This window comes from Liolophura sinensis, chromosome 6 (genome assembly GCF_032854445.1).
Source record: "Liolophura sinensis isolate JHLJ2023 chromosome 6, CUHK_Ljap_v2, whole genome shotgun sequence".
Lineage (NCBI taxonomy): Eukaryota > Metazoa > Mollusca > Polyplacophora > Chitonida > Chitonidae > Liolophura > Liolophura sinensis.
Genome location: NC_088300.1, coordinates 69,966,019 through 69,993,341, shown reverse-complemented (window position 1 = coordinate 69,993,341; position 27,323 = coordinate 69,966,019). Strand labels below are relative to the sequence as shown.

General features: G+C 37.9%; 1 protein-coding gene and 1 long non-coding RNA gene across 5 annotated transcripts in view; one reads left to right on the top strand and one right to left on the bottom strand.

The window, feature by feature from the left end:
* Positions 1 to 14,082, bottom strand: part of LOC135466276 (phosphatidylinositol 4-phosphate 3-kinase C2 domain-containing subunit alpha-like) — a 40,399-nt gene extending 26,317 nt beyond the window's left edge. Inside the window, exons 1-14 of the mRNA XM_064743687.1 lie at positions 14,033 to 14,082; positions 11,030 to 12,595; positions 10,663 to 10,748; positions 8,617 to 8,768; positions 7,055 to 7,175; positions 5,145 to 5,256; positions 4,817 to 4,887; positions 4,447 to 4,516; positions 3,606 to 3,740; positions 3,124 to 3,197; positions 1,976 to 2,118; positions 1,347 to 1,431; positions 697 to 822; positions 122 to 295 (exon numbers count right to left, since the gene is read on the bottom strand). Of these exons, the coding sequence (XP_064599757.1) occupies positions 122 to 295; positions 697 to 822; positions 1,347 to 1,431; positions 1,976 to 2,118; positions 3,124 to 3,197; positions 3,606 to 3,740; positions 4,447 to 4,516; positions 4,817 to 4,887; positions 5,145 to 5,256; positions 7,055 to 7,175; positions 8,617 to 8,768; positions 10,663 to 10,748; positions 11,030 to 12,427 (2,747 nt within the window). The 5' untranslated portion in view covers positions 12,428 to 12,595; positions 14,033 to 14,082. The remainder of the gene's footprint in view (positions 1 to 121; positions 296 to 696; positions 823 to 1,346; positions 1,432 to 1,975; positions 2,119 to 3,123; positions 3,198 to 3,605; positions 3,741 to 4,446; positions 4,517 to 4,816; positions 4,888 to 5,144; positions 5,257 to 7,054; positions 7,176 to 8,616; positions 8,769 to 10,662; positions 10,749 to 11,029; positions 12,596 to 14,032) is intronic.
* Positions 14,083 to 14,484: 402 nt separating this feature from the next.
* LOC135467726 (uncharacterized) lies at positions 14,485 to 25,323 on the top strand. 4 transcript variants are annotated; one of them, XR_010444172.1, is made up of 8 exons: positions 14,485 to 14,768; positions 16,068 to 16,175; positions 16,654 to 16,776; positions 18,010 to 18,090; positions 19,376 to 19,585; positions 23,131 to 23,202; positions 23,572 to 23,634; positions 24,644 to 25,323. It is a non-coding gene; the product is annotated as an uncharacterized LOC135467726 (long non-coding RNA). The 4 variants fall into 4 exon arrangements; XR_010444173.1 differs by lacking the exon at positions 18,010 to 18,090 and adding an exon at positions 15,428 to 15,665; XR_010444174.1 differs by lacking the exon at positions 18,010 to 18,090 and having other exon boundaries at positions 19,376 to 19,528.
* Positions 25,324 to 27,323: the final 2,000 nt, after the last annotated feature.

Below are 27,323 nucleotides of genomic sequence, written 5' to 3'. Positions count from 1 at the left end.
TATTTAGATATATTTATTGGAGGCAATGCATTAATACTAGCGTTATTAGCATGTTGATACAGAAGCAGGATACATAAATGTTACAAAAAAAAAAAACACATTAGGAAATCGCTTGACTCACCTTTTATGGTCAAATAGTTGTACAGTGGCACCCCCTAGTGCTGTCTTCACCTTGCCTGTGAGGTCATCAGGGACAGATGTATTGGCACTGGGCACAGTTTTGGTGCCATACAAAGTCAGACAAAGGCGGCTTTCTCGAGGTAAAGCACACAGCTGTATGTCCTCAAACTGGATCCTGAAAAAAGAAGTTGGTACAACATTTATTACCCGACATATCTCCTTGTTTAAAGCCAAAACGCTGACGAAAGATAAGCCATGAATGAACTTCACAACACATTTTCTGATCTGGCAGATTATGTTGCTAAAACGTATATGAGGCCAGTCAGGATTATGGGTGTAGAAAACCCATAGCAAACCTCCACACTTGAAGCTGTAGGTTAACCATCAGGATTTGGGTTTGAGAGCAATCTTACACAGCATTATAGGTCTAGTATAGATTGTCTGTTGCATGAGTGACTCAATAGTATTATTACAACTTATTATGACATATGTCTGCGACATGACTATCAACATAAGGCAGTCTTACTGGGGAGAACAATTGTGTCAAGGTAAGGTACGTGTATAAGACCAACTCACCACTCATCAAAGAGAATCCGTTCACAGAGCCCCGTCTTTGCCACGGCCATGGTTTTGGTGAACAGAGACCTGCCCAACATCTGGCCGCTATGATGCAGGCTACACTCCACATAGTACTCTTCATACCTGTGTCAAGGACGAACAGGTTACACAGTTACATTCACTGACTGATACTGATACAAAGACGAAAGAAATTATCAGCCGTATCCCTCCCTCTCCTTTCCCCACAAAAAGACCACTGCACTTGGTTTAAAATTTGCTCAAATAAGTACATTTTTTCAGGCGAATTAAGATCAGAAAACTTCATTTATGGTGCTGCAATTTACCTTTTTCCAGCATTTTCCAGCTGGATATTATGCTTCCTTCCAGACAAAGCTCATAACATAAGACCGATCAATGTCTCAGAACAAGCAACATTGAGAAACCTAGCCAAGGACGACATTTAAATTCAAAGAAAGTATTTACTTTTGACATGACTGATGTGAATACCCCTGTTCATTAATCATCATGTCATCAAAAACCCTTATCTCTAAAAAATAGTTCATGATCAGATGCAATGCAATAAATAAACCTGTAGACATAAAGGTAAATCATGGATATATAGGTATTTTGTGTAGATGGCTGGTCTCCTGTTGACAATCAGATCTCACATGTTAAGCCAGGTGACAGGTATTCTGTGAGCAGAGGCCACCTGGATCAGGAAGTTATCTATCAGTCCAGTCACTTCTTGGGTCTCTGAAAAAACACAGCCAAATGAGCATGACAGGATACAGGTATGTTCTAACAATAGCCATGTGATTTTATATTAACTATATTATGTGGCAATGGGAATGATTTACATAAAAAGTCAATAGCAATATGATTTGTCCAAACTGACAACAATGCGATTTATACACGGGGAGCAGGGCCTACTATGTCGTAAATGTACAACAATCAAACATACAGGACAATAAAATGGTAATTGTGACAAAATATTGTATGAGAAATATACGCCACTTTGTGAAACTGGGCCGACATCCTTATTGTGATAGTTCATACAAAACCATAATGTAACTACATGTACACAAACTGAACAGCTGTATGTACAGCAATGGATAAACACTGTGAAGTTTCTCCATCACCTTCAATCAGCTACAGTTTTTATATTTAGTGTACTGCTAGGAAGAATATATTTATCCCCTGAGTCAATATTCCTCTGATTTGGCCTGTCTAAATTTATCAAGAGACCCTGAATGTATAATGTTAACACTGAAAGTCTGACTAGGCATGCAGTACTCACCAGTATAGCCATCATCCTCATCATAGAGGATGAAGTCCGTGTGGAATGTGTGACAGTAGAGATTCACCAGCTGCTGTACGGTTTTTGTCAGTTCATCCAGAGCCTCTTGCAAATCCTCCAGGAGGGTACAGCGTACACCCATACTGTCAAACAACATGGCGAAAACTTACAAAATTTGAAGAACAAATTCTTCAAATCTCATACTTTAGGTTATTTCACCACATGAAAGCTACCGGAATCTAGGCAGAGAGAAAGCCTATACCTATAAATTATACTGCATTTGAAACATCACAGAAAAACACAAAGTCTCTTGAAACTATTGCTACAAAAACAATGATAGCTGGATCTGAACTCTTGACCATCAAATAGCATAACCTGTTGACAGAGTTAACAGAAAAGTATGCATCTGGGCTAACTTACCTCCTCATTAATTGACTGACAAAATTGTCTAATATCACTTCAGGGATTAAGATAGCCCAGACATCTCACCATGGAGTCAAAGAATGAGTGAGTGCTTAGGTGAGTGAGAGAGTGCTCGGGGTTTAATGTCGTACTTAACAATTTTTCAGTCATATGACAACAAAGGAATCCTTAGAGTGTATGTAACGTGCCTCGTTGCTGCATAATGTATTTCCACAACTCTTTTATCTCTAGTGCAGCTTCACTGAGATGCCTTCACGAAGGCAAGTAAGCCACCCCACCTGAGCCATTATACTACTACTGGTCAACCAGTTGTTGCCCTATCACCTTACCGCTGAACGCCAAGCAAGGAGGCTACAACTTCCCCTTTTTAAGGTCTTAGGTATGACCCGGCCCAGGATTGACCCTGGATCTACCTTCCCGCAGCAGACGCTCTACCGAGCCATCATGGCCGGTAGGAGTCAAAGACACTTTACTTATGTGATAATTGTCCTAAATGTTAAGATCAAATTTTTCACATACACAACTTCTATCAGATTTATAAGTGGAGGGTAACAGAATGCCTGAAGTCAACCACCACCAAGTACATGACAATACTGACACCAAGCTGCAGATGAACCAGCCAGAGCTGGATTTGAGCCAGTGACCTCATTCCTCAGGGGCCGGTCAGGTTACAAATGATGCAGATATACACAAGGACACATGCAGCACGAGTTGAGAATACTTACTCCATATCTTGTGTCTCAGCAGGGTCAGAGTAAATGTAATCATTATCAAGTTCTGCTGGCTGAGATGTCCGGTGCTGAAATCAGACAAAAACAAGGACTCTTACAAATGTATTTAAGCATAACTGCTTCTGTAAAGTCACAAGCCAGGACCACACACAAAACATATTTTCCAACTGATGTAAATGTATTTGACTTGAAATCCTCAAGGCCTTATTTTATTTTATTATGAAGTCATTTAAAGAAAATTGTACACGAGCCCTCTATTCTCACATTAATGTACACCCTCTGTTGTCGAGTTCATGTACACCCTGTGTTGTTACATTCATGTCTTTGTGAAAGTATTTTCTATTGATAAGTACAAAAGTAAACATCCTTGTGCCAAACATCTGACATTTCATCACATTAATAGTTTTGTAACTCTTGACAATAGACAATAACACTTTTCAGTATATTTAACTGCGCATCAGTGCTTATCTACTTACAGATAGATTAGAGACGATATCCTGCACTCTACTGAGAGATTTTGACAGTGCCATGGTCTCTATCTTGGCCAGAATGGCACATACAGCTTTGACAGATTGTGTCAGGCTCCTACACTGACTCACTTCTGCTTTTCCCTTGAGAAAAAAAACAAAACAAACAAGAGCAATAAAATAAAAAAAAAATCTTTCATCGAAAACAGAAACCCATGAGGTGTAACGCTCGACATACACACAAGCTTAAGATATAACTCCAATCAAGTCATCTGGCCACACAGAGTTGATTCCAGATGACTACCTTTCCATTATTTTAGCATTAACAAGCCACAGACTTAAGCAAATAAACAAAATTCTGTTTTAAAAGTAAGACACAGTTATTTTGAATTGATGAAACAAAGTACAGTGTAAGTACATGTTCGATGAATAAGCAACAGGTCCATGTCTATTTACATGTCCATGGGCATGGTGTACACACAACCTATATTATACACAAATTCCTCACCCACATATCAATGAGAAACTTTCAGTGCAACTTACGCATATTTTAAATCTGATTTTGGAAACAAAACTACACAGGTTAGAATGGCAGATCTTAGGGCTTTATAAAAAGTATAATTTTATCAAACAGAGAATAATGCCTTCAGAATATGCTTGAACAAACACGCTGCAAACATGTGAAAATGAAGAATTACAGCACAAAGGTTTAAAAAAAAAGCTCTCATGGTCATACCCTTCAATGTGCACCATGCTCTTTGTCCAATATATGATGTATTTAACACCTTGTCCTGGTAAGATCTGTGCACAGAATAAAGTTACAATACTGATCTGCGATTTGGATATCTACCTGTAAAGTTTGGTCCCTAAGCCTTTCCACCTCTCTGTAAAATGTCTCCATTAAGATATCCAGAGATTCCCTGAGGAAAGAATATACTCATAAAACTTTGAAGCCACTCCAACCCAATAAAGTTGTTCACAAAGAAATTTTATTTGATACTATTCTCAGATTGTATGTTAATTTTTGTCACAATATAGCAAACAAATAAGACTTGAAATTGCTACAGACACATGTACAAAATGCCATAAATGTAATGAAAAAAGATGATAAGATTTTTTTTACAGGTAATTCAAAAATCACACGCAGAAATTAACATCACATGCAAGGTATGATACATACAGTTAAGGGGGTAAATGTTACGGAACATTATTAAGCTCACCTAGACACTTCTCCTGGATCCTTCTTAATAAAATCCCTGGGGAAAAACACGGGCTGGCCATCATCATCAATCTAAAAATCAAGATGCCAAACATGTTAAAAAAGTTCTTCCAAAATGCCACATGACAACAGAGTACTAAAATATGCAAAACTGACAAATGACATAGTTAAGACCCAGTCACAACAGTACATGTACTTAAACAGCTTCTTACACAATCTATGTTTAGTTATTGTAAAGCTTAGACAAAAGACATTCCATTCTGTCAATATGTACATGTATTACAAAAACCTTTCACCTTTTGTACGAGTAATAAATGTAATGTACTCACTGTTCGCAACAGAGGCAGAGCTATCTGGTCCCTCTTACACAGATAAAACTTTATATCACAGTCATTCTTCATACAATGTTGAACATAATCATACCAAGACAGAGGATACATACTGAAATTAGAAGGCCACATACTTTCAGGTAAATGTGAAGGCAAACTTACTGTGCTTCTTTTTTTTTTTTTGGCCTAAACATAGGAAGTTTTTCCAAGATGAGAAAAAACTTATGTTTAAATGATTCAAATCATTCTGTGGGTTGGTTTAAAAGAAACAAAAAGGAAAAGAAAACAAAATACATAATTAAGCTTCAAATCTTACATTTCTCAAGCTCTGGCAGAACAGGGATACACAAAAGATTTTCAACAGTAAACTACTCCCCAGTTCCTCCCCCCACCCCGCCCCGCCCATACACAGTAAGGCCACAACAATTAACAAATTTGCTTTACAGGCTTCCTTCAATATAAGAAGAGAAAAAAAAATGAATCTGAAAAATCATCTAATCTGCGATAAATGTGGACTGTCCCAGCAACTGTTCCTGTTAAAGACATATTTACGTGATTGAAAGCTTCGAAAAACTCAACTTTAAAATTAAAAAAAAACACCGATATACAAAACAAAAATACGAAGAATTTTAGATTTCATTTGTATTCCATTGTTGGAGGGGCCTTCGTGGGTCAGCCAGTTAGCGCACTAGCGCCGCATAATGACCCAGGAGTCCTCTCACCAATGCAGTCGCTGTGAGTTCAAGTCCAGCTCATGCTGGCTTCCTCTCTGGCCGTATGTGGGAAGGTCTGCCAGCAACCTGCGGATGGTCGTGGGTTTCCCCCGGACTCTGCCCGGTGTCCTCTCACCATAATGCTGGCCGCCATCGTATAAGTGAAATATTCTTGACTATGGCGTAAAACACCAATCAAATAAATAAATAAAAATAAATATTCCATTGTTGGATTTTTTTCTGTCAGCTTACCTGTAAAATGCAAAATACAAGGCATTCAGAGAATACAAGTAGCTCACCTGATTGAGCAGTTCGTAAAACTGCATAATGCTCAAGTCATGTGATAAATACTGACCTCTACACCAAAATATAGTAGAATGATTGACACTATCATACAAAAATAATATTCTTTAATAGGAGAGTTTCGAGTTTTATCATTGAAGGTAGGAAAAGTCCAACTGTATCATGTGATCTGTCAACTATATTTGATCACATTCACCATAAAATGGGCATCTGAAAAAGTTTCATAAAAAGTATTTTTGAATGGAGGAATGGTAGAGAAGTTCGAGAATCTGAATGTTTGTTCCTAGAGGCAAGAGGTGTCACTTGTGCCTCTGGAAAAGGGTGAGACAGCTGATCAGTAAATTAATGTCAACAAAGGTTGCCTAACATTTTAATCCATTCACATGAAGAGTAGGACTGTTTTTACCTGATAACAGAAAAGTTCCAACTCAAAACTCAAAACTCCCCTATTGCATAGTGAAAAGATCTGGCTGTGGTAAGATCTTGCCATTAAATGAACAAGAAATGCCTAAATTATTACACTGTCACAACTATGACTGTTTATCATATATGTAAGGATTGTAGTGACTTTGTGGTGGTAAAAGATACTGTGGGAAGTTCATGCCCAAATATAGAAGCAGAAGTCTTTGATATGCAAATTACAAACTACATTTGTAGTGGCAACTGTAACAAGGTGAATGGCTGACGAAATGTTGAGCTATGAGGTAAAAAACTTCCTTGGTCTTTGATATTGATGACTTGCTATCTGTGTACTATAGGTGACACCCTATGATTGGGCATAAACTTTAACCACACTGTACACCGCCACTGCCACCGATGCCAGCTGATTACCCTCTCCCAATACCTCTTTACTTCATACAGGCGAGCTAAAAATTGGTGTCTGTTAAGACTTACTTGAGCAGGTATTCTGACCGGTCATACACCTTGAGGATATAATCAGCCGCTGTGAGAGAGCCTGTTTCCTCAAACTGAGTGTACAACACCTGACTGATCACATGCTCTACTAGCAGGTCCACTGCAAACCCAAAAGTCAGAATTACACATTAATACATGTACTTATCCTTGTAACTATCCTCTGACAACATGCACGAAAAACTGACAAGATCATTTACTAAGGATAAGTATTTTTAAAACCTAATTCATTCATTCATCCAAATTTTATTCATCCAAAAAGAAAAACTTGGATAATTATGGAATTCTTATATTACATCCTGGAAAATTTGAGATTGTCACACTTCACACCTGGCGTTTATTAATAGTTTATTATAAATCCTGGGGGCCTCCATGGCCGAGGGGGTTAACATGTCAGCGCAGCGCAATGACCCAGGAGCCTCTGACCAAAGCGGTCGTTATGAGTTCAAGTCCAGCTCATGCTGGTTTCCCCTCCTACCCTACATGAGAATGTCTGCCAGCAGCCTGCGGATGGATGAGGCTTCCCCCCAGGCTCCCACCATAATGCTGTCCGTCGTCGTATAAGTGAACTATTCTTGAGTAAGGCGTAAAACACCAATCAAATAAATAAATAAACATAACAGTTCCTATGTCCTGGAAACATCTTTACATCAGGAATTTTGCCAGGTACCTTCTGATGTTAAACTGATGCATATGATCTCGGTGGCTGGAGTCTAACCTATCTTGATCACCATGTATTGTATACATTCTGGAGATCGTGCTATTGTATTTGACCTATAATTACATCTATGACTAAGTTGCACATTTTGGATGTTTATGAGAGCTTCATTTGATTTTAGACAGGTGTTCTGAGGTTTGTTGGGAAGGTAGGATGAAATTCTTCTGGTTGCAGGACAAAAAGCAATTTTATGATGTTTATCTATGTCTAAAAATGTACTTTTGGGTGAAAATTTTTGGTAATTTATGTCCTGGTTAGGGTCATGTGTTGACAGAAGTCAAACTACAGCCATGGGTAGACAATCAGATAAGCAAGGCTACTGATTAGAACTTATGTGTGTTTCTATATGATGCAGCTTACCTTTTATCTATTTCTATACCTTTTAAGTTAATATTAAAGGTGAAATACAAAGGTTTTTGATTTTAAAACTGAAAGTTATCATACAAACAAATATTGTAAATACGTGTTAAAGATAGTGTTCTATTACTGAAGATAACTGAAAAAAAAAAGAACTAAACCACACAAATCTGGTGTGGATGGCCTCTAATTTGCTCTAAATCACATAGCTTGTTCCCCTTGGATTTTGGAACTGGAATGTCATGACATCAAAGTGGCCTTGGTTCATTCATCTATGAATGATGTAAAAAACTGCAAACATGCTAGAACATGAATGACAGGCACCACAAATCATGTCAAAACGTCTTAAGAACAAATACAGATATTAAAGTGATGTACATTTTCCATACAACATTACATTAGACAAATATAACACATAATATTAAAAATACTTTATAAAACATTTTCACACAGAGAATAGAAGACTAACCATCACATGTGAAAGGAATGGCTTCATTAGCGAAATCCGCGTAAATGACCACCTTGACCGACATGGGCTCATGGGGAACCTCACCCTGCACTGAGCTGATCACAAACCCCATGTTACTACACTCGTCAGTCGACAAAAACTTCTCCTTTACCCTGGAAGATAGCAAAACCTTGTTAAAGGGAACATAAAGTCAGCCACTATATATACACAGAAAAAATGAGAGGGGATACAGTTATCACAGAAATATGTAAAACAAAATTCCATTAAGTTTTGAAAGCCGAGAAGATGAAGTTCAGCATTCAAAATATGGCACTGACAGACAATTCACTCCGAGTAGCCATGATGTAGAAGCCCTTATGAACTTGTCCAATCATTAGCGCTGAAAGCGTCACCTGATAAAAAACCTATTTGCTCTCTATTGTCAGTATGGTTTCTTATACTGGACAAACAAATATCAGTGCAACAAACTGGATATTGCAGTTAGTTTAAGTGTTAAAATGATGCATTTTGAACCACACATTTATGAGCAGGGAACTGAAAACGGCTGTCCGTGTCAAAATGTGTACATGTTGGGCAGGAGACTGCAGTAATTTTTCAGGGAGAATCTGGTAAGAAAACTGCCTCGGGAGAGTCGTTGCTTGAAGATAAATATTGGGACTTTGCATTATTTTTCCTTAGCAAAGTCAGATTTATTACGAAAATATCTTCCCAAAGTTTGAATGAAAGGGTCTGTTATTAATCAGAAGGTCTTGCTATGTTCGGTACATTCCCTGAAGTCGATACAGCCAGATAAGCCAAATGCTTACACTTATGAAGGGCGAAGACGAACAGGGCCACTGAAACACGATGCTTGTGTCCATGAGCATCACCCTGTCCCTGTCGCCAAACTAAAAGAAACATCGGCCCTTTGAACACGGATCAGAGATGATACTCTTTAGTTGGGTATGAGGTGATTTTGTTTGTATTGTCGCATTGTCACATACTGATAGTACAGGAGAGCTCCTAAGTTTTGTGATGTCACTCTACATACATGTAGCTATAATACTGCGAAATGGCATCACGAATGAGGCTACATGTAGGTGCTGACTATTGTTTACTATTTATTTTGTAAATAAACTGTGTAGAACTTTTAGAACATTTCTGGAATACTAATTTATTAATTAATTCAGCTTTAATGGATGACTTTGTGTTCACTTTAAATAAGAAGAACCACTGGTCAGAGAGATTCAGGTCTCCCCTGTAATGGGTATGTATTTTCAAAGAGCCACCTGCATAATACAGACTGCATTTACATTACCACTTTAAGTACAGGGTAAAAAATCGATCACCCTTACTTCACAGTCAACTCTCAGTTCAAACTTCATTAAAATTATGTTTTCAATCTGACCATATAACTTTTTAATGTCACATGCATGGGCTTAACACAGTCATTTGCTGGGGAAATTGCGTATCAACACCAAAATAAATCCATTTCAGGAAGCATATTTAAACCACAAATAATATGCATGTATATGCGTTCTTCTATGCGTTAATTTCATCAGTTGATGTGTTCTTTTGGTATTCTACAAACCTGTGTCTGTGGTTCTGTACAACAGTCTGGTTAACGTGACCAATGCATCAGTAGTTCTTTTACACGTATAATTCTCAACAAATCTTACAAAATAGTGAATTAGAAATATGTTAAATCCAGTAAAACATAAAATCAAGGACAGGGTATTGATACCCTGTCTAGACCACTGATTTTATGTTGTTCTTACTTCTATGATCTTATGTACCCTGTGCACTACAACTATGTTATGATTTTACTGGTAAATGTGTATTTAGATATGTTAAACCTACACTTCCTAACCCTACATGTGTCATTGCTGCCCATTTTATATTATTACTCCTGATGATGGCATAACAAAATGCCGAAGTACTTTGTCAACATGAAGCTTTCCATTTTTGGAGTTACATTACTTGTAGAAATATGTTAGTATTACCAACCAAGGGTACCTCGTGATGATGACTGACTGGCTTGATAACTGACAGGCGGCAGTTACTTACTTGGACACCATTTCACAGAAGCTTCTGGACTCCTCATCAATGAATGTCATGGATCGCAGCATCTCATAGTCACCATCCCGCAAAGCCTATAGATCAGATGAAAACAGGACATGCTGTTAACACACTGTCATACACAGAGTCTTCTGATAACAAAATTACATCAAAACAGCATATTATTTAGATACAGTTGTCGTTTTTGGTTCAACATGAAAACAGTAATATCAAACACAACTAAGTCATTTTACGTCATTTACCTTATGTTGGTATTAAGCAGTGGCTACACTGAAGACTGTTTTGGAAACAAAAAGTTCAGTCCTAAAGATGGAAGGCAGTGTTACACACAATGTAGGAGGTACATATAACACACCTGTTTGGAGAGTCTCTTGGAGAATGGCCTTGGGGGACGGGGAGGGCATTTAGATGACACTCTCCGAGACACACCACTTAGAGCCTCGTACACATTGTCCTGTTTCTCTGTCACCTCTGCTTCACCTCTATCTTCACCCTTCTCTGTTGATGAGGAAGCTGAAGAATGTGCAGCTAACACATCTAAAATGTCTTCATAATTACCAGGGGCAGGGGGCAAGTTTACATGCGAGGCCTTCTCTGGAGTTATCTCCCCTGAAGCGTTTGGATAAGTGGTAAGAGAATATATACCGTCTAGATAACTAGCACCTTTGTCTTGGTCTGGGTGCTCAGGAATCTTTTGGTATAAGGGATCAAATGCTTCTAAAGTCATATACTCTGGCTCCTCTTCTATATTCCAGCCTAAGTGTATGAGATTGTAACTGTCTGTGGGTGTCCCACCCAAGGACTGGCTTGAACTTGGGATCGCTTGTGAGAAAACGTTCTCCCCCTGACCACCTGCTGCGAGATCACTCCAGCTGTCAGGGTGGGGGAAGGTGTAACCTGTGCTGGTGCTGAACCCACCCATACTGCTGCTATTACCCAAATGGGACTGCATGGGATACCCCATTAAAGATGGCATGTTGAGTTTGTTGTAAGTACTACCACCTTGAGCACTGGAGGGGTTGAATGGCGATGCTGTAGCTCTTGTTGCAAATGTGCTAGCTTGGCTGACTGAGCCTGTCAGGTAATAGTCATTCCAGCTTTGTGCACGTGAATACCCTCCATTAACACCATTCTCAGGTAAGACAAAGCCAGGTGGGGGTGGGGGGCCTTGAGGAAGAGCCTGTGATGGGTACTGCTGAGTCTGACCAGGATACTGCCAGTTTTGAGCAGGGTACTGCTGATTTTGAGCTGAATGTGGCTGGGAGTACACACTTCCATGGTTGAAGTGGTCTGTCACAATATTGTGCCCTGGTGTCCTTGGTAAAACTTCCAGAAATGCAGCCCGAATGTCAGGATACACTTTCGGATCTTTATCATAATTATAATGGCTGATGTTGTCTTCAGATGAACTCAAACCTTTTGCTTTACTTTCCCTTAGCCTGCTTTCCCTAGCAGCTAGCCAGAAGTCAATTCCTTCGAGGTCCGCTGTCGAACCCTCAGAGTCACCTTCAGCAATACTGGTGGTAGACTTCCACTGATGGGCGGGTGGAAAGCTTGAAGCTTGATTATCTGAGTTTGCAGAATCTTGGTTATCGAACGATGAAAGTGGTTGAAAACAAGGAGAAGGCAGTTCAGGTTTTGGTCTAAAGACAGACACATCACTGCTGGTACTTTTAGTTAACCTTGGAGGGATGGGTGGGGGAGCTGATGGCGTTTGTGGGAGCTGTTGCTGTGGAAGCCGATTAGGATTCATTTTATCCTATATCTAGAACAATTAGAGGTAAAATACTACACTAATCATCACAGTTTGTCGACATTTGCTGTGCACGTCATCATTCAAGTTTTCATCTTATGGCAGCACCTGAGTCACAGCATTCCTGGTCTTGTAACATCTTGTCTTCTCCAAACACTTCATAGCCATCTTGAGCAAAAGAAGACAATACTTTTGTATAAGGACATCAACAGCTTCAAAAACTTGATTACAAAATATGTACATGTATCTGTACATTTAAGCAATACTACAATAAATATGGTTTGACTGACTAATTCCACACTGCTGTAAATAGCAGATCTACAGTATATCTTCATACATGTTATATGTGTATGTATGTATGCTTTGGGTTTACCTTGTTATTTTTTATGAGTCAGGGGTCATTCTTGTCTGAGAAATATCAAAAGCAAGTTAAAAAGATCCATGCAATTTAATTGGCATGGAAATTGCCATTGCAACCATGGCAGGGAAGAATGACCTCCTGTTCTGCAGTATCAGGCTCAGAAAAGCAGGCCCTTAAAAACTTCACACATGTGGACAGCTGCATGTTATGCTGACCCAGCCAAGGGAACTGAATTAACAACATCTCATGCATGTACATGTAGATTACACAATCACAACATGCTTTCAAATACATGTATGGTGATAAGTTCAAATATTTTTAGCTGTGACTAAGACTACATCGATAAAGTAATAGTTTTAGAATGTTACCACTTTTGGAGCAGCTAATATGATAGATTACTTTTTGTTTAAAGCCATGCTCAAGTATTTTCACATAATATATCTTCATGGTTTAAGTTCCAGATGGAAGAAACCACTGTGCCCTGGGTAAACCACTGACCTTTAGGAAGTTACTACAGAGATTTCCCATGTATAACGGACAGGCTTGTATATTCTATATATTGGTGAAAGGTATTTGCTTTTAACAAGCATATATGGCCTTCACTGTTTCAAGAAAAAAAAAGCGAAATATAGAGGTCTGAATTCTACAGTCCTGTGTTCCAGATTACAAGCCTGAATAATTACAAGAATGAACATATTTTTTTAACTGTCATGAGACATGAACTGGTTTCTTTGCTTGCCCAATGTGAAAGTCAGTAATTAGATGTGTTAATTAATGCATAATTATTTGATACAACGCCAATGATATTGCAATCTACCCCTAGATGACATGCTAATGAGAATTCTGGTTGCACAGCATTGTCATCCCCTTAAGTATGAAGTGCCCCAAAACCCATACCCACGGGGACATATAAAATATAGAGATGGTCGCCACCACTGTCATGTCTTATCTTTCATATGGCTCATTACAGATCAATGTTAAAAGTGACCATGGTCATCAGTTCTTGTGTTTCTTATCTTCTATCGTATGCAAGAGCCGTGTTGTGGGTGTGTTGAGAATTGAAAGTCACAACAAGTTCAGCCCCCCCAAAAGGCGCAGAAAAAAAAAACTCGGAAATCTCGGTCTCAAATGTTTTCACATGCTGTTCCGTTCTATTCAGATCAATAAATCTCAGACTTACACACTCATAAATATCAAAACAATAGAACCACACTAAGTGATGAACCACAACGTCAAGAACTTACGATTGAGCTGTCGATATTTCGAAAGTACTTTCCTTTCCGGCAACCATGACAGTTCCGTCATGTGAGATCAATAACAAATATTACACACATATTTGCTTCCTGCATGCTATTATTACGGTATTTTATCTTGTTAGGTACTTTTAATAATGTCCACTGACACAAAATTAAATCATAAGACTTATTTTGTCTAGACTGATTCAATAAATTTATATTACTTTTATCGACTAGTTTTGCCGACGGAATTCTCCACGCATTGGTCATTCGCTGAAAGCAGCTCGGCACGGAGAACATCCCAGGTTAGCTTGGAGATGAACATATTTGACATACAGTATGGATTGACCGCAAATTGTTGGACTCAATCAGATCACATCTTACAAACAAAGCATGGCAGGGCGTCATTCGACCAATCAAATGCCACAATACAAAGCCCAAATTCACAGCGAAGTAGAAAATGGTGAAACAACAACCACGTGTGTATTATTTACACATACGTACAGCTATAGATTAGGTACCTGTGTGCAGTACCGGTATGGTACCGAGCATTTATAGTTTAATAATAACATATTTTTATTAATGCATGTACCTTATAGCATGAAAAAATCATTTAATCGCATTTGGTTCGCCTTTAAACGTGTGAATTTTAAACCTTGAAATTCCGACTGGGGATCAGGATTCATATATAGTTTCGAGCACCCGGGATCCTGGCAGTGACCAGTACGTCATAAGTAACAGAGAGGTAAATGAACCTAAATGCTGATTTTTCTGGTGCAGCAATTACTTTAGTTCCCCATTTTGCCACTAGGGGGCGTTATCTGGTAACTCCTGTTCGTCCCCCAATTTTATCAGTGGGTGCAGTATTACAAGACAGTGTAATTGCAAGACACCGTGGGGTCGCTGAGTTAAATTATGATTTAATTATAATTATATAATTACAATTTAACTTAGTTATAATTCATGTACAACGCACAGAGCATATTCCTGCAATCGCTGCCCTTCACAACTATACTTCAACTTCAGTTTGGCTTTCAATACTTGTTTGCAACGTAAAACACGAATCAAATGAATAATATAATCAACACATGTTGCGTACATGTATGTTGGCACGGTAACTTACAAATCTTGTAGGTAAGGTGCATTAGTCAGGGGCTTTAGGTCACCGGGTGTTGTTCTGAGTGGCTGTGTAAACAAACATATGTTTCATTGACAACTGGGTTCCACGGCAGTGTATATGTGTAACTGGAGCAGCTTTCCAGTGCTTATACTAGCAGTAGTTAGCAGGAATTGCCCGTTAGCTCAGTTGGTAGAGCGCTGGACATCAGCTGCAGAAACCCGAGTTCGAATGTGACCGACGTAGTGAAATCTTTCAACCATTCCACTGGTACCTTGACCCAACAGGTTCCAAGAAGCATGGAGCTCTGGGCCAGTGATCTTGGGTGTGTTTTGGGAGAGAGGGGAGGATTTAAGTGGGGAGGAGTGTAACAGGAGCAGCTTTCCAGTGCTTATACTAGCAGTAGCTAGTGGAAATTTCCCTTTAGCTCCGTTGGTAGAGCGCTGGACGTCGGCTGCGGAGACCCAAGTTCGAATCCTTGTGTCACCCACGTAGGGAAATTCTTCAGCGATTACATAAGTACATGTAAGCAAATTGTACACTCATTCCAAGTTGGTAATTCTTAACTTGATGTATTGTTATCATACATTACATTCAGGCTACCATATTTTATCCTGGCCAAACGAAAACTTTCTGTGTATTTCACACTTGTACCTGTAATCTCAATTCGCTGGAAACTACCTCAGCATTCTGCAAATAAGTATGAAGTTATGTTACAAAATTACCACTACACATTTCTTTCAAATTCAGTTTCATAAAGGTCAAAGGGGAAATGACAGCCATTTTGCAATAATCACTTCTCATTTCTCATTTTGTTATGTGCATGGGCAGTTATCTGCTGTAAATTTCACTCACAAATATTAAAATTTACCCTCAAGTTCTTTTATTTCAAGCTTTCTCTGATATTCATATTGTTCTCTGTTTCAGCGTGCATGAAGTAGGACCATACAATGTGCACTCTCATCAAATGCGCTGTGAAGTTCACGCTGTCAACTCTAAAGTCACATCGATGCACCTTGTCAAAAACTCAGGCTTGTTTGTACTCTTTATTTTTTTTTTGTGTGTATAATTTAAACGTAGTAGTTGAACTATGTCTAGTTATGTTAAGCATTTAAATACTGTGTATTCCATCGCTGTTTTCTTTCCTGCCTATAACCTAGAGTTCCTCTTCAGCCGTAAGTGGGAAGGTCTGTCAGCAACCTGCGGATTGTCATGGATTTCCCCCGGGCTCGGCCCAGTTTCCACCCACCATAATGCTGACCGCCGTCGTATAAGTGAAATATTCTTGGGTACGGCATAAAACACCAATCAAATAAAATAAAGAAATAAATATAACCTAGAGTGTTACTTTACATACTACTAACGCTAATAATCAGTTTATTACACACATATTTTCTTTTCTACCATTTCATCATTTGTTTTGTATGCACGTGTAATTCAGCTGCCAATATCATTTTAATGTCTAAACAGTGTTTCAAATTCTTGGGTGACAAAATAATTACTCTTGTTACAGGTTATCCCCTTCATATGGAGCCCACCAATTCTCTAAGCTGATGTGTCTAACTACTCAGTGCTCACAAGTGGTGGAGCTGTGCAAGCTTGTTCTTGGAGAGTTCAACATTGACTGATACAGGGGGTAGTCACTTAATTTGTTTTCACCTATTCATTCATATTGTTTCTGCTTCATTTTTACATATTACTTAGTTTGTAAGGTTGTTTGTCTTGTAAGTACATCTGTAATCAATACTCATCTTAACAATTTAGGTTTAAAAATTTTTGGCTATCAGTATTTGTCATACAAGTGTGCCATTTAATGTATTTGCTTTCAGTATACATATTAATAACTGGGTCATACCTAGTATCTTCACATTTCTTTGGGGTATTATAATCCATTTAAATGTTTTTTGCTAATGTAATTTTCTGTTCATACACTCCCCTCAAAATTTTCTTATCTGCATCAGTGGGGAACTCGTTCACGCATGAATGAAAACATTCCCAAACGTGAACTCCTTTATTTTTTGTTCTTTCCTTTATTAAAACACAGTTGTCAGGGACAGAAGAAAACAGTGCATTTTAGTGTCATTGAGAGCTTGTGTGTAGCTCATCCTCAAGTCTCCCATAAAAGTGTATGTTGCTCAGGCCTAAGCATTTCACAATGGCCTTTGTGGCAGAGGGTTTAGCTCTGTCTGTTTTCCTCTCTTCCAGGCAGCTGTGTGTTCTCTCTTCAAAATTTTGAGAGAAAAGTTTGTTTTTGGGAACTCATTTACTGATGGCCAGGTTAAAAGCCTCTGCCTTGTTAGTACTCAGCAAGTGGCTTGTTTTACTCAGAGCAGATTGTCCAAGGCTAAAAGCCACACGTTGCCTGATTGTATAGTCAGTCTAAGGGCTAGCAACAAGTTCAAAATTGTCACTCACTAAACACTATTTTTAATGCAGTTATCTCCTTTGGTTCCTCCCCACACATATTAATAATATGATAGTAGGGTAGTGGAAGACGCCCCATTATCGACCCTTTTCTGCCCTCCTGCTGTCTGGAACCCTGAAACGCATATACAGAGAACAAGCCAAATGAGTGGAAGATTGCCCCTTTAGAAATAATTAGAAATAATAAAATTGTTCTTTAGAAATAATGGTAGATCATTTATGTATAGTATAAAAAGTAAAGGCTGCAATATGGAACCAGCCTTGCAAGACACTGGCTTTAATATCCTTAGCATTATACATTTCTCCTCCACAAACAACCATTTGTTGTGTGTTAGATAGGTATCACTGGAAGAATGTAAGAGCAGTTGAGTGAATTTGTATGCTTTAAGTTTTTTAAGTAATATATTGTGATTAACAGTATCAAATGCCTGCTTGAAGTCTACAGGTACAGTTCCAATAACTTCAGTGTTATCTGTCGCCGTAAACCAGTGTTCAACCATTTTCAGCAATACAGTTCCACAAGAGCGTAAGAGGGGCAAAAACCACATTTATTTTTGCTCAATAATTTAAAATTTGAGAGATACTCGTATAAACAGTTATGTAAATGTCGTTCAGTGATTTTTGAAAAACTGAGTAGGACAGATATTGGATGATAGTTTTCAACTTTGAACCCCTTTTGTGAAGAGGGATAACCATGTCTGGTCATAACACATTTGTTTATTAGCATGGTAAAAGATTTTGCAATAATAGGGGCAGATGATGAAAGAAATTTAGAATTGACATTTAGAATATAGAATTTTTGAATTGATCACTAGCCTTATCTTTATCAAGCCTTTAAAGGTATTGTAAAACAGAAACATACAACATATTTGGTATGGAGTAAAAAGTATCATGAAGAACTTTTCCCTCAACTTGTTCCCTGAGTTTTTCAAGACTTTGAACAAAATTGTCCTTGTTTATATTATTAATATCTATTAAAGAATGGGGACAGTTGAGAAGAAAGTATTGAAAATATGGAAAATTTTAGCTGGATCATCTATTAAATTGCCATCCTTCTCAGTCATAGCCAAATACTGCTTGCACAAACACTGATCTCCCTGATAACACAGGACAATGGCATCTGTTACGCAAGTCAGGTTTCTACATATGAAGTCCTGTATGTCACTTGGAGTCTGTCAGTAGGCCTCTGTACACTCACTGTTTCACCTAGATGCAAAGTCGTCCACAAAGCCAGTTTCCTGTCTTTCTTTCACTCCGCTGTCCTTGTGGGGAACACATTGTCACAGAATGCCATCACTTTCACCCTGCTGCAATGGCTTTTCCCCAAGTGGTGTGTCCAGATGGTGCACTGACTCAGTGGTCCATGGCTACTGCGTATAATGAACTGTCCGCATCGGTTGTTATGTGTTTCACCTTATCTGTACTATTGATGCCTCATTGTGCTTGACTAGACTGTCTCAAACTACATTGCAATGAGTGCAACAAACGGCATGCAAGTTCAGCATGTTCAGTAACTGACCCATTTTCATTGCTAGTGTAGGTTCATTCCAACTAGCAGACATTTTCATTGTCTTTGCCTGCTTGGGGTCGCTGTGAGTTCAAGTCCAGCTCATGCTGGCTTCCTCTCTGGCCGTAAGTGGGAAGGTCTGTCTGTCTTCCCCAAGGTTCTGCCCAGTTTCCACCCACCATAATGCTGGCTGTCATCGTATAAGTGATGTATTCTTGAGTACTGCGTAAAACACCAATCAGATAAATTAAATAAATAAATTTTTGCCTGATAGTATCTCCATGGTACAACTTTCTACTTTTAGAAGAGAAGCCGCACTCAGCACAGGCAAACCTCTCTGTGACGCACACACCCCAAGGCACCTCGCTGTTCAAATCTCAGTTCAGCCCTTCAGGACAGTATGATGTTGTGGTCCAGTGGTAGGCAAATGTTTCTACAGCTCGGCGGTCTTTCCCAGGTGCAGCAGTCTGTAGGTGTTTTGCTCAGCTTTTGATCTCTGGCATTCAGCCTGCTGGTAAGAGTCCATGACAGTGGGAGCGAATGGGCCAGTACACCAACATCATAGGGCTGTAGATCGCAGTCCAACAAGTTCACACATTCAATTTTTGTCCAATCCATGCAATCTCACACAGCTGCTGTTGCTCATATGTACATATGTTTTTGGCACATTCCTACCAGCCTGAGTGTTGCTTTATTGCCTCTGATTGAATAGTTTTTTTCTTTTCCTAAACCTTGACACCTGTCTCTTTCTCTGTCCTTTTGCCATGGCAAACACTGTGTTTCTCAAAAAGTACAAAATCTCATATCTAATGTGAGCTCCACTGAATAATTTTATTCTGCCAGGCATATCCAGTTTCAGAGTTTATATGCACCAAAAGCACTTACCTGTTATGTATCCCCGACATCCATTGACACCTTCAGAACCTATCACTTATGCACCACTTGACAGTTAAACATTTACATTTAAAACCTCAAGTTTTCCTTTTTGACAGTTTTATTTGATTGGTGCTTCCTTGTGCTAAAGCAGCATAAGTTTCAGTCAAGTCAGTCAGTTCAACCATAAAATTAAGGTTCAGTCTTACAACAAATCACAGGAATCTGGGAAGATGTCAAAGTGACACGTCAGTAGTCACTGTTGTCTGCAGCACCCGTCACACTATACAAACTAGCCTCTATTATGATTAGTCAATGTCTCTTAATATCATTGGCTCTTTTCATATATTCCCACTGAAAAAATTAATAAAAAAAAACCAATCTGAATGTAGTGCCTGTAACATGGACTTGACCAATCACAGGATTGCAATTGCCACAAACAGTACAAGGATTGCCAAATGCAGTTCACCATGTGTATACAAATACCACAGTCCACAGTGGCATCTTTTACAACCACAACGATTTACAAATCTATAACATAAGAAGTCACTGCTCTGCATTCTTTCCGGGTTGATTCCCTCTTGTGTTTGTTAAGATTATTTGTCTTTATTATTATTCTCACCAAAATTGTGCCGCGTTTCTGGTGAAAATGGTTATTCTGAAGTTTATGAAATTTTAACATGTTTGTCTGTAGGACTTGAACGAATGAATGATTATGGCATAAAGCTGCATTGGCAATATTTCAGGCATATTGTGGGGACTGTAGGACTTGAAGTTGTGCATCCTAACTTTTAGGTAGATTTTGTCACGTGACTTGGCGGCCATCTTGGATTTTGATGAAAACCTGAAAAAAATTTTCTTCTCCAGAACGGCTGATGTGACTGAGCAGAAATTTCAACTGAATGTGTACAAAGCCTAGGCTTGTTAAGTTTGAGAATGAGAACTTTCTTGGTTGAAAATTGTACAAGCTTGCTATTGGGTTAAATTGTCTTGTAACCCCAAATTTCGTTTTTTGCTAATAATGTCTACACTTGTTCAGGTGATGTTCTGCAAATAGTCCTGTCATATGCAGTTTTTGACGCTGATTCCGAAAATGCAATTTTTGCAAAACCGGAAGTGACATTATCAAAACCAGAAGTGGGTATACCTCCTTAACCAGTGAAGCTAGAGATGCAATCATCCCAAGGCAGGCAGACAAATTTTACATTACCGGAAGTGACGTCAACAACCCGAAAGTAGTACATGCCAAAAAATTTGCAGTTTTTTTCATTCTCAAAATTGAAAAACTTCTAAGCGAAAGAGGCTTGACAGAAATGCGTGAAACTTAGATAGGTGACAGACTTGGAGATGTGCTCTTTCGAGTAAAGATTTGGGTGTCCTCAAGTCATGTGATGTGGTGGCCATATACATTTGACATGAAAATGTTTGAGAGTCATTTTCTCCAGAACCCTGGCTGATTGTCTTGAAATTTAGCACACGTAACAAGCGTTCCCTGGAGACTGTTTGGAAGAAAGAATGCAATGTTTATGCAAATTAGGTTTTACATGATACAGAGGAAGTGATATCACGTTTTTTTGTGTGTGTGTGTTTTTTGGAATTTCAAGATTCTAAATATGCTATCTGACATAATTTGATGTCCAGATCACGAATTTGTTCTTATTTTTTCCCTGTAAGATGTAGTTATGTTGCAAATTGTGATCAGAAATTTGCAATTTCCCCATATTTGTAGGTCTTGTGACAGAAAACTGATACACCTGTAGAGTTCAAGATTGCTGAGTGAAAGGGACTATATATGTACTGTATGTATGCTGAAAATGTTTGAGTTGTCTTAAGGCAGGATATACAGGGCTTCAAAATTTGATAAAAGGTCGATTTACGATTTTTTGGCACATTTACAAGACATGTTACATAATGCATGTACAATCTGTTTGTGTCTAGAATGAATGTAGAAATATTGTAAGTATGCCACCCAACATAGTTTGATGTTCTTATCTCGAACCCGGTCTTATTTTTTTTCTTGATGTGTATACTTTTGACCTAAATTGTGATTAAGCTGTGAAAAATCGCAATTATCCCAGTATTTGCTGGACACTAGACAGAAAACTGCTATAGTTGTAAGCTGAAAATGACTGTATAATAAGGGCTATGTATGTTCTGTAAGTATGCTGAAAATCCTTGAGCTGTGTGGAAAAGAAGAGGACATACACGCCTTTAAACATTGCCCACAGGTTGATTGACTACATTTGACACATTTATATGTACATATTATGTAGTGTATGTACAGTGCATTGATGGTTACGAAGAATATGTGCTTTCTATCAATGCATAGACACCATTCAATTAATGTACTGTTTCTGCAATATGACGATTGACAGAAAGTGTTTATGTGTCATTTTCTTGACAAGGTTTAATGCGATTAAGCTGAAATTTAAAATGCAGATAGAGCATGTTCGAACAAATGAAGGGTGCAGAAATTAGTTGTTTATCTTGAAAACTGTGGAAATGCGCTGATCACTGAATTTGTCACAGAATCAATATTTTCTGAATTTAAATATTTTCTGTATTCTACTTTATGTAGTTTGATGACCTGACCACAAAGCTGCTCTGAAACCTATATCTGCTATGTATATAATAAACAGTCATATTTCTGACAGTACATAATAATTTTGGCCTTTTTTTTTAATTTAATTCCGACATCTTAGTACTATCTAATGTATGAATGACATGTGTATGTGTCTGTGTCATTCTGCTGTATTTTGGTTTAGAGGACAGGATTTGAACATATCTCGCTGAACATTATACAGTTTTATGAACTGTTCAGTCAGGAGAGCTACAGGTGTTCACTGACTGCCTTGTTTGCCATTAATAACATTCTTCAAAATCAGCAACAGACATTAATTTTGATTTGTCATTCTGTCTGCCCACCCCGTACTCTGTCCACCTATCTGTCACACAGGTCTTATTGTCTCATTCTCATAAAATTTTATGTGCATGTGTTCATTTTGTGTAACCTCACATCAAGTTTAAAATCCAGCTTACTCCATGAATAATTGTTGCATATTTAGTGTGTCGTATTAATCTTAATTTGCCATAATTATGACCTTGAAGGGTGCTTTACTTTTCAACTTCATGCATATCATTGATTCTGTTAACTTTATTCTTAATGTTATATTCGTATCCTTGAAGGTCTGCCAGCAAGCTGAAGATGGTCGTGAGTTTTCCCCAAGCTTTGCCCGGTTTAATACTGGCTATCATCATGTAAGTCAAATATTTTTGAATACTGTATAAAGCTCCAGTTATATAAATAAATAATGGTAATGTTATAAATAGTCTTTAACGTCACGCCAACTTGCTTTTTTAAAAAGGTTTTTCCCTCGCTCACAGCTTGGGGCACATTGGTAACAGTAAGCATTTGACAACATATGGGTTTTCTCCAGCTTCCTCCACCCATAAAAGTTACTGCCATCACATTAGTATGTCATTAAACAACAGTTAAGTTAGTAAAGAAATAAATACACAAGGTTAAAAAAGAAAGTTACATAATAAAAGCTACGGAATACACAAATAATAACAAAGCATGTTCATTTTTACATTCATTTTTCGTTTTTTTTGCTTTTTTTTTTGTAGTAGCTGTCTGGTTGAATAACAAATATTCATGAATTTCATCATATTTGGCCACTGTCCTAACAGGTTTGTTTATTAATTCCATTCATATAATTTACCCCTAAAGGGTACATTTATCGTACATATACGTCACCCATCCAAGCTTACTCAACAAAGCTCTGTGAGTGTAGATAATGTAAATACTTCAGTGTTCCACATTTCATGCACACTAATTACTTTGATGAGCAATTGTATTGAAATCTTTATTTATTTAGGGGACAAGTTTCTCTTTTTTTTTCCTATTCTCACATTGTATTCTTCTTTTGTTTTTCTTCGATCTACAATACTTACAATTGTAGTTTACAAACAAATTTGAAGGTTTATTATACTTTCTTTGCTCCAGTCTGTGTCAGCTACCGGTGTATAAACCCTTTGTTTGCTTAGTTTCAAAAGATCCATTTTCAATTATTTTCATCGCATTTTTTCCACTTGTAGTAAAATAAAATTGCTAACTTCTGGTGACTTGCAATCAGCATCTCAAAGTTCATCAGATAGCATAGTTTTTATGTAATGTTTTCTAATAACTGGCTGCAAAAAACATAAAAAGGATTTCACAATTTCCAAATTTTAGTGACTTATATAGACTAGCATGCTATTAAAGGTTTTGCACTAAATTCAACATGGCCACCAAGTCACATTACCCAGTTTGCTGATGGAAACCACAACCTTCTCTTACTTTAAGAGGAATACCACATTCCAGTTGTAAATGCCATAAATGTTACCAAAAAGTATACTTTTTGTGAACCAAAGCAGTCATGTTTTCTTAATTTCTCCTGATTATGGGTATTAATTCAGTGAGAGGCATTACCTGCTGTCAGTAGACATGATGTGGACACTTTCAACACCAAGTGCACAGCATGTCTTCAAACTGGCATTCTGGTTTGCGTAAACAAGGATTTGCATTCAGTGTGTATGAAACATATATGGGTGTATCATTTTCCTTCTAGTGTTTGATTTGCCTGATGAAAAATGTTTTCTTCATGCAGCTCTGCCAAATATATATTTTCTCATTAACATCTGTGATATTTATTGGCAGATTGACAACTCCATTTTCTGATATGGTGGAACAGTTTGCACTGTCATCGTTGTCTTCATCTCATTGAACTTCAAGCAAAATGCAAGCCATCAATCCAGGACCTCCTACAGAAATGCATCCTACACCTTTCACAGACCTAAATGTACTGTGTGCAGTAATGCTCGAATGACTATACTCGGGAACGTCCAAATATGGAGAAGAGTAAACATTAATAACATATTTGTAATAATCAGCTCATTACATATTATTCTTGCTGATAGTATGAGTACATCAATGCAGAAATTGCAAAGTTCTTGCCCACTTGTTAAAGTGAAGGTAGAAAGTGATAATATTTAAATTGTGTAATATATATTACATATAGGTGAATGACTTAAAATTTTACCCCAAAAGTTCATTTTTAGAGGCAAATAAATGTTGTCAGATATACTTTTGGTGCGATAACTTACCTATTCCTTAGGATATCGTCCTACTTTCCAAACAAACCCCAAAACACCTTTATAACATTAATAGAACTCTCAGAATAAGACACAAGGTACAATTTTTGTGATGGTCCAAATTTAAGGTCATATACCATGAATTTCCAAAGTACTTTAACTGCCTTATCGGTGTAAATGTTCAAATAATATGTCTTTGTCCATGTTCATTTGTAATATTTTTTGGTTAAATAAGTATAAATAAAGGGTTCAAAGTTTATTTGTGTTGTGATCAAATTAATTTATTTCTTCATGAGTGTGCATGCTCAGTTGACAACAGTATCCTTTCATCCCTTTCACAATGGTGTCAGAACAGATAAGGTAAACTGATAAGGCCTCCGTGGCCGAGATGGTTAGCGGCACAATGACCCAGGAGCCTCACACCAATGAGGTCGGTGTGAGTTCAAGTTTAGCTCATGCTGGCTTCCTGTCCGACCATATGTGGGAAGATCTTCCAGCAACTTGCAGAGGCCAGTTGGTTTCTCCAGGCTCAGGCTCTGCTCATTTTCCTACCACCAAATAAATAAATATAAACTGCATATGTATATCATACCTGCACATATATATCATACCTCACAATATATATATTGTGAGGATTGTGCTCATTCAGGCACTTCTTCCCAGTGACTACTGTATCCTGTTTGGTGTTATGTGTGGTCTATACTTCAGCCAAATATATACTGAAACTTAGCATATTAAATGCATGTCATTTTATCTGTAGTTCAATGCCTTCACAATATTTCAACTTGGTCAATGGAAATGGGACCAATGGAAACAAGACAAAGGAAGCTGTTTGAATAAAGGCCTACCACTCCCTGTGTTTTCGGTGTTTAATGTTACGCCATACATATACTTAGGCATAAGTAGTCATTAAAACTAACTGTATTTCAGTGTGGTTGTAACAAGCTGTAAAAATAAAAACTAGGAAATAATTTAAAAGAATTGTAAGGCTGATGTATTCACTATTTCTCCATTATTTGGTGTTCAGAGGCCGGTCACCCCAGTGAAGAAACTGTTTAGCAGAAAATCTGCCACCTGAATCACAAACTTTTAAAATTTACATCATGTACATCCGATGTGTAACAACGCCATTCCAGTGTAATAAATAATTACTGTATCATTAATTACTAACTAATACTGTTAAAAGTTTCGAATTCAAAGTTTTAATCTGGCAAAAAGAGAACTATATCCCCATTATTTGTGCATACCATAAACCAGGCTTTTCTCTCTAAGTTTTATGCAACCTTTGACCGTGTGAAATCGAAACAAATAAAGAATATCAAGAAGAAGTACGTCAAGTTTCATACAATTTTCTGCGCTCACTCTGTTGGCTTATATTCGTGTTTTCAATGAAGAAATGTTTTCATGTCAAAGTAAAGGCTGAAATCATTTACAAGAAACGCTGTCCAGCAAAATAGGTCCATGGATTTTTTAAAAAATTTTTTCCAACCATTTTATGGGTTTTAAACATCAAGTTCTAAAGTTGGATGTAGCGACCCCAGAGGGTATCCGTCACACAGTATAACGCCAACCATATGTTTATTTACAGTGTTTAATGGTCTTTTACCTGATATATTCTTCATGTTAATGTTCCTTCGTCCTTAACGGTTCTGTGAAGTGGTGATGTTGCGAGTCCAAATTCACTTCAAACCAAGACATAACCAAATCGAAATTTATTTGTCAATATGCGCTATTTCTCTGACACTGTGCCTGATTATATATTTATTTATTTGAATTGTGTTTTACGCCGCACTCAAGAATATTTCGCTTGTAGGGCGGCGGCAAGTGTTATGGTGGGAGGACACGGGGCATATCCCAGTCGAAACCCACGACCATTCGCAGGTTGCTGCAGACCTTCCAAAGGAATATATAGTATGTTATCTACAGCAAGAAAATGGATGAAAGTACGTGTGATACAGAATTTGTTTAATTTGAGCCCTGCTTATAATGTGAGGTAGGGCTGATATTTATACACTGGTTTTCACTCAGATAGCAGTGCGCATATGTCTAGGTTAGGTAAATCTACCTTTTCCTGTTTCCAAAACTATATTCATATAAAATCAAGAAAATACACAACTTATTCTGCCTACGTATATGAAGAATGGACTCGGTAACAAGTGGCTGAGGAGCCCGAAGTGCCAGTTCATCACTCAAATAGCAGGTGTCTCTGTCCAGGGTTAGGCTAGGGTTAGGTGAATGCTACCTTT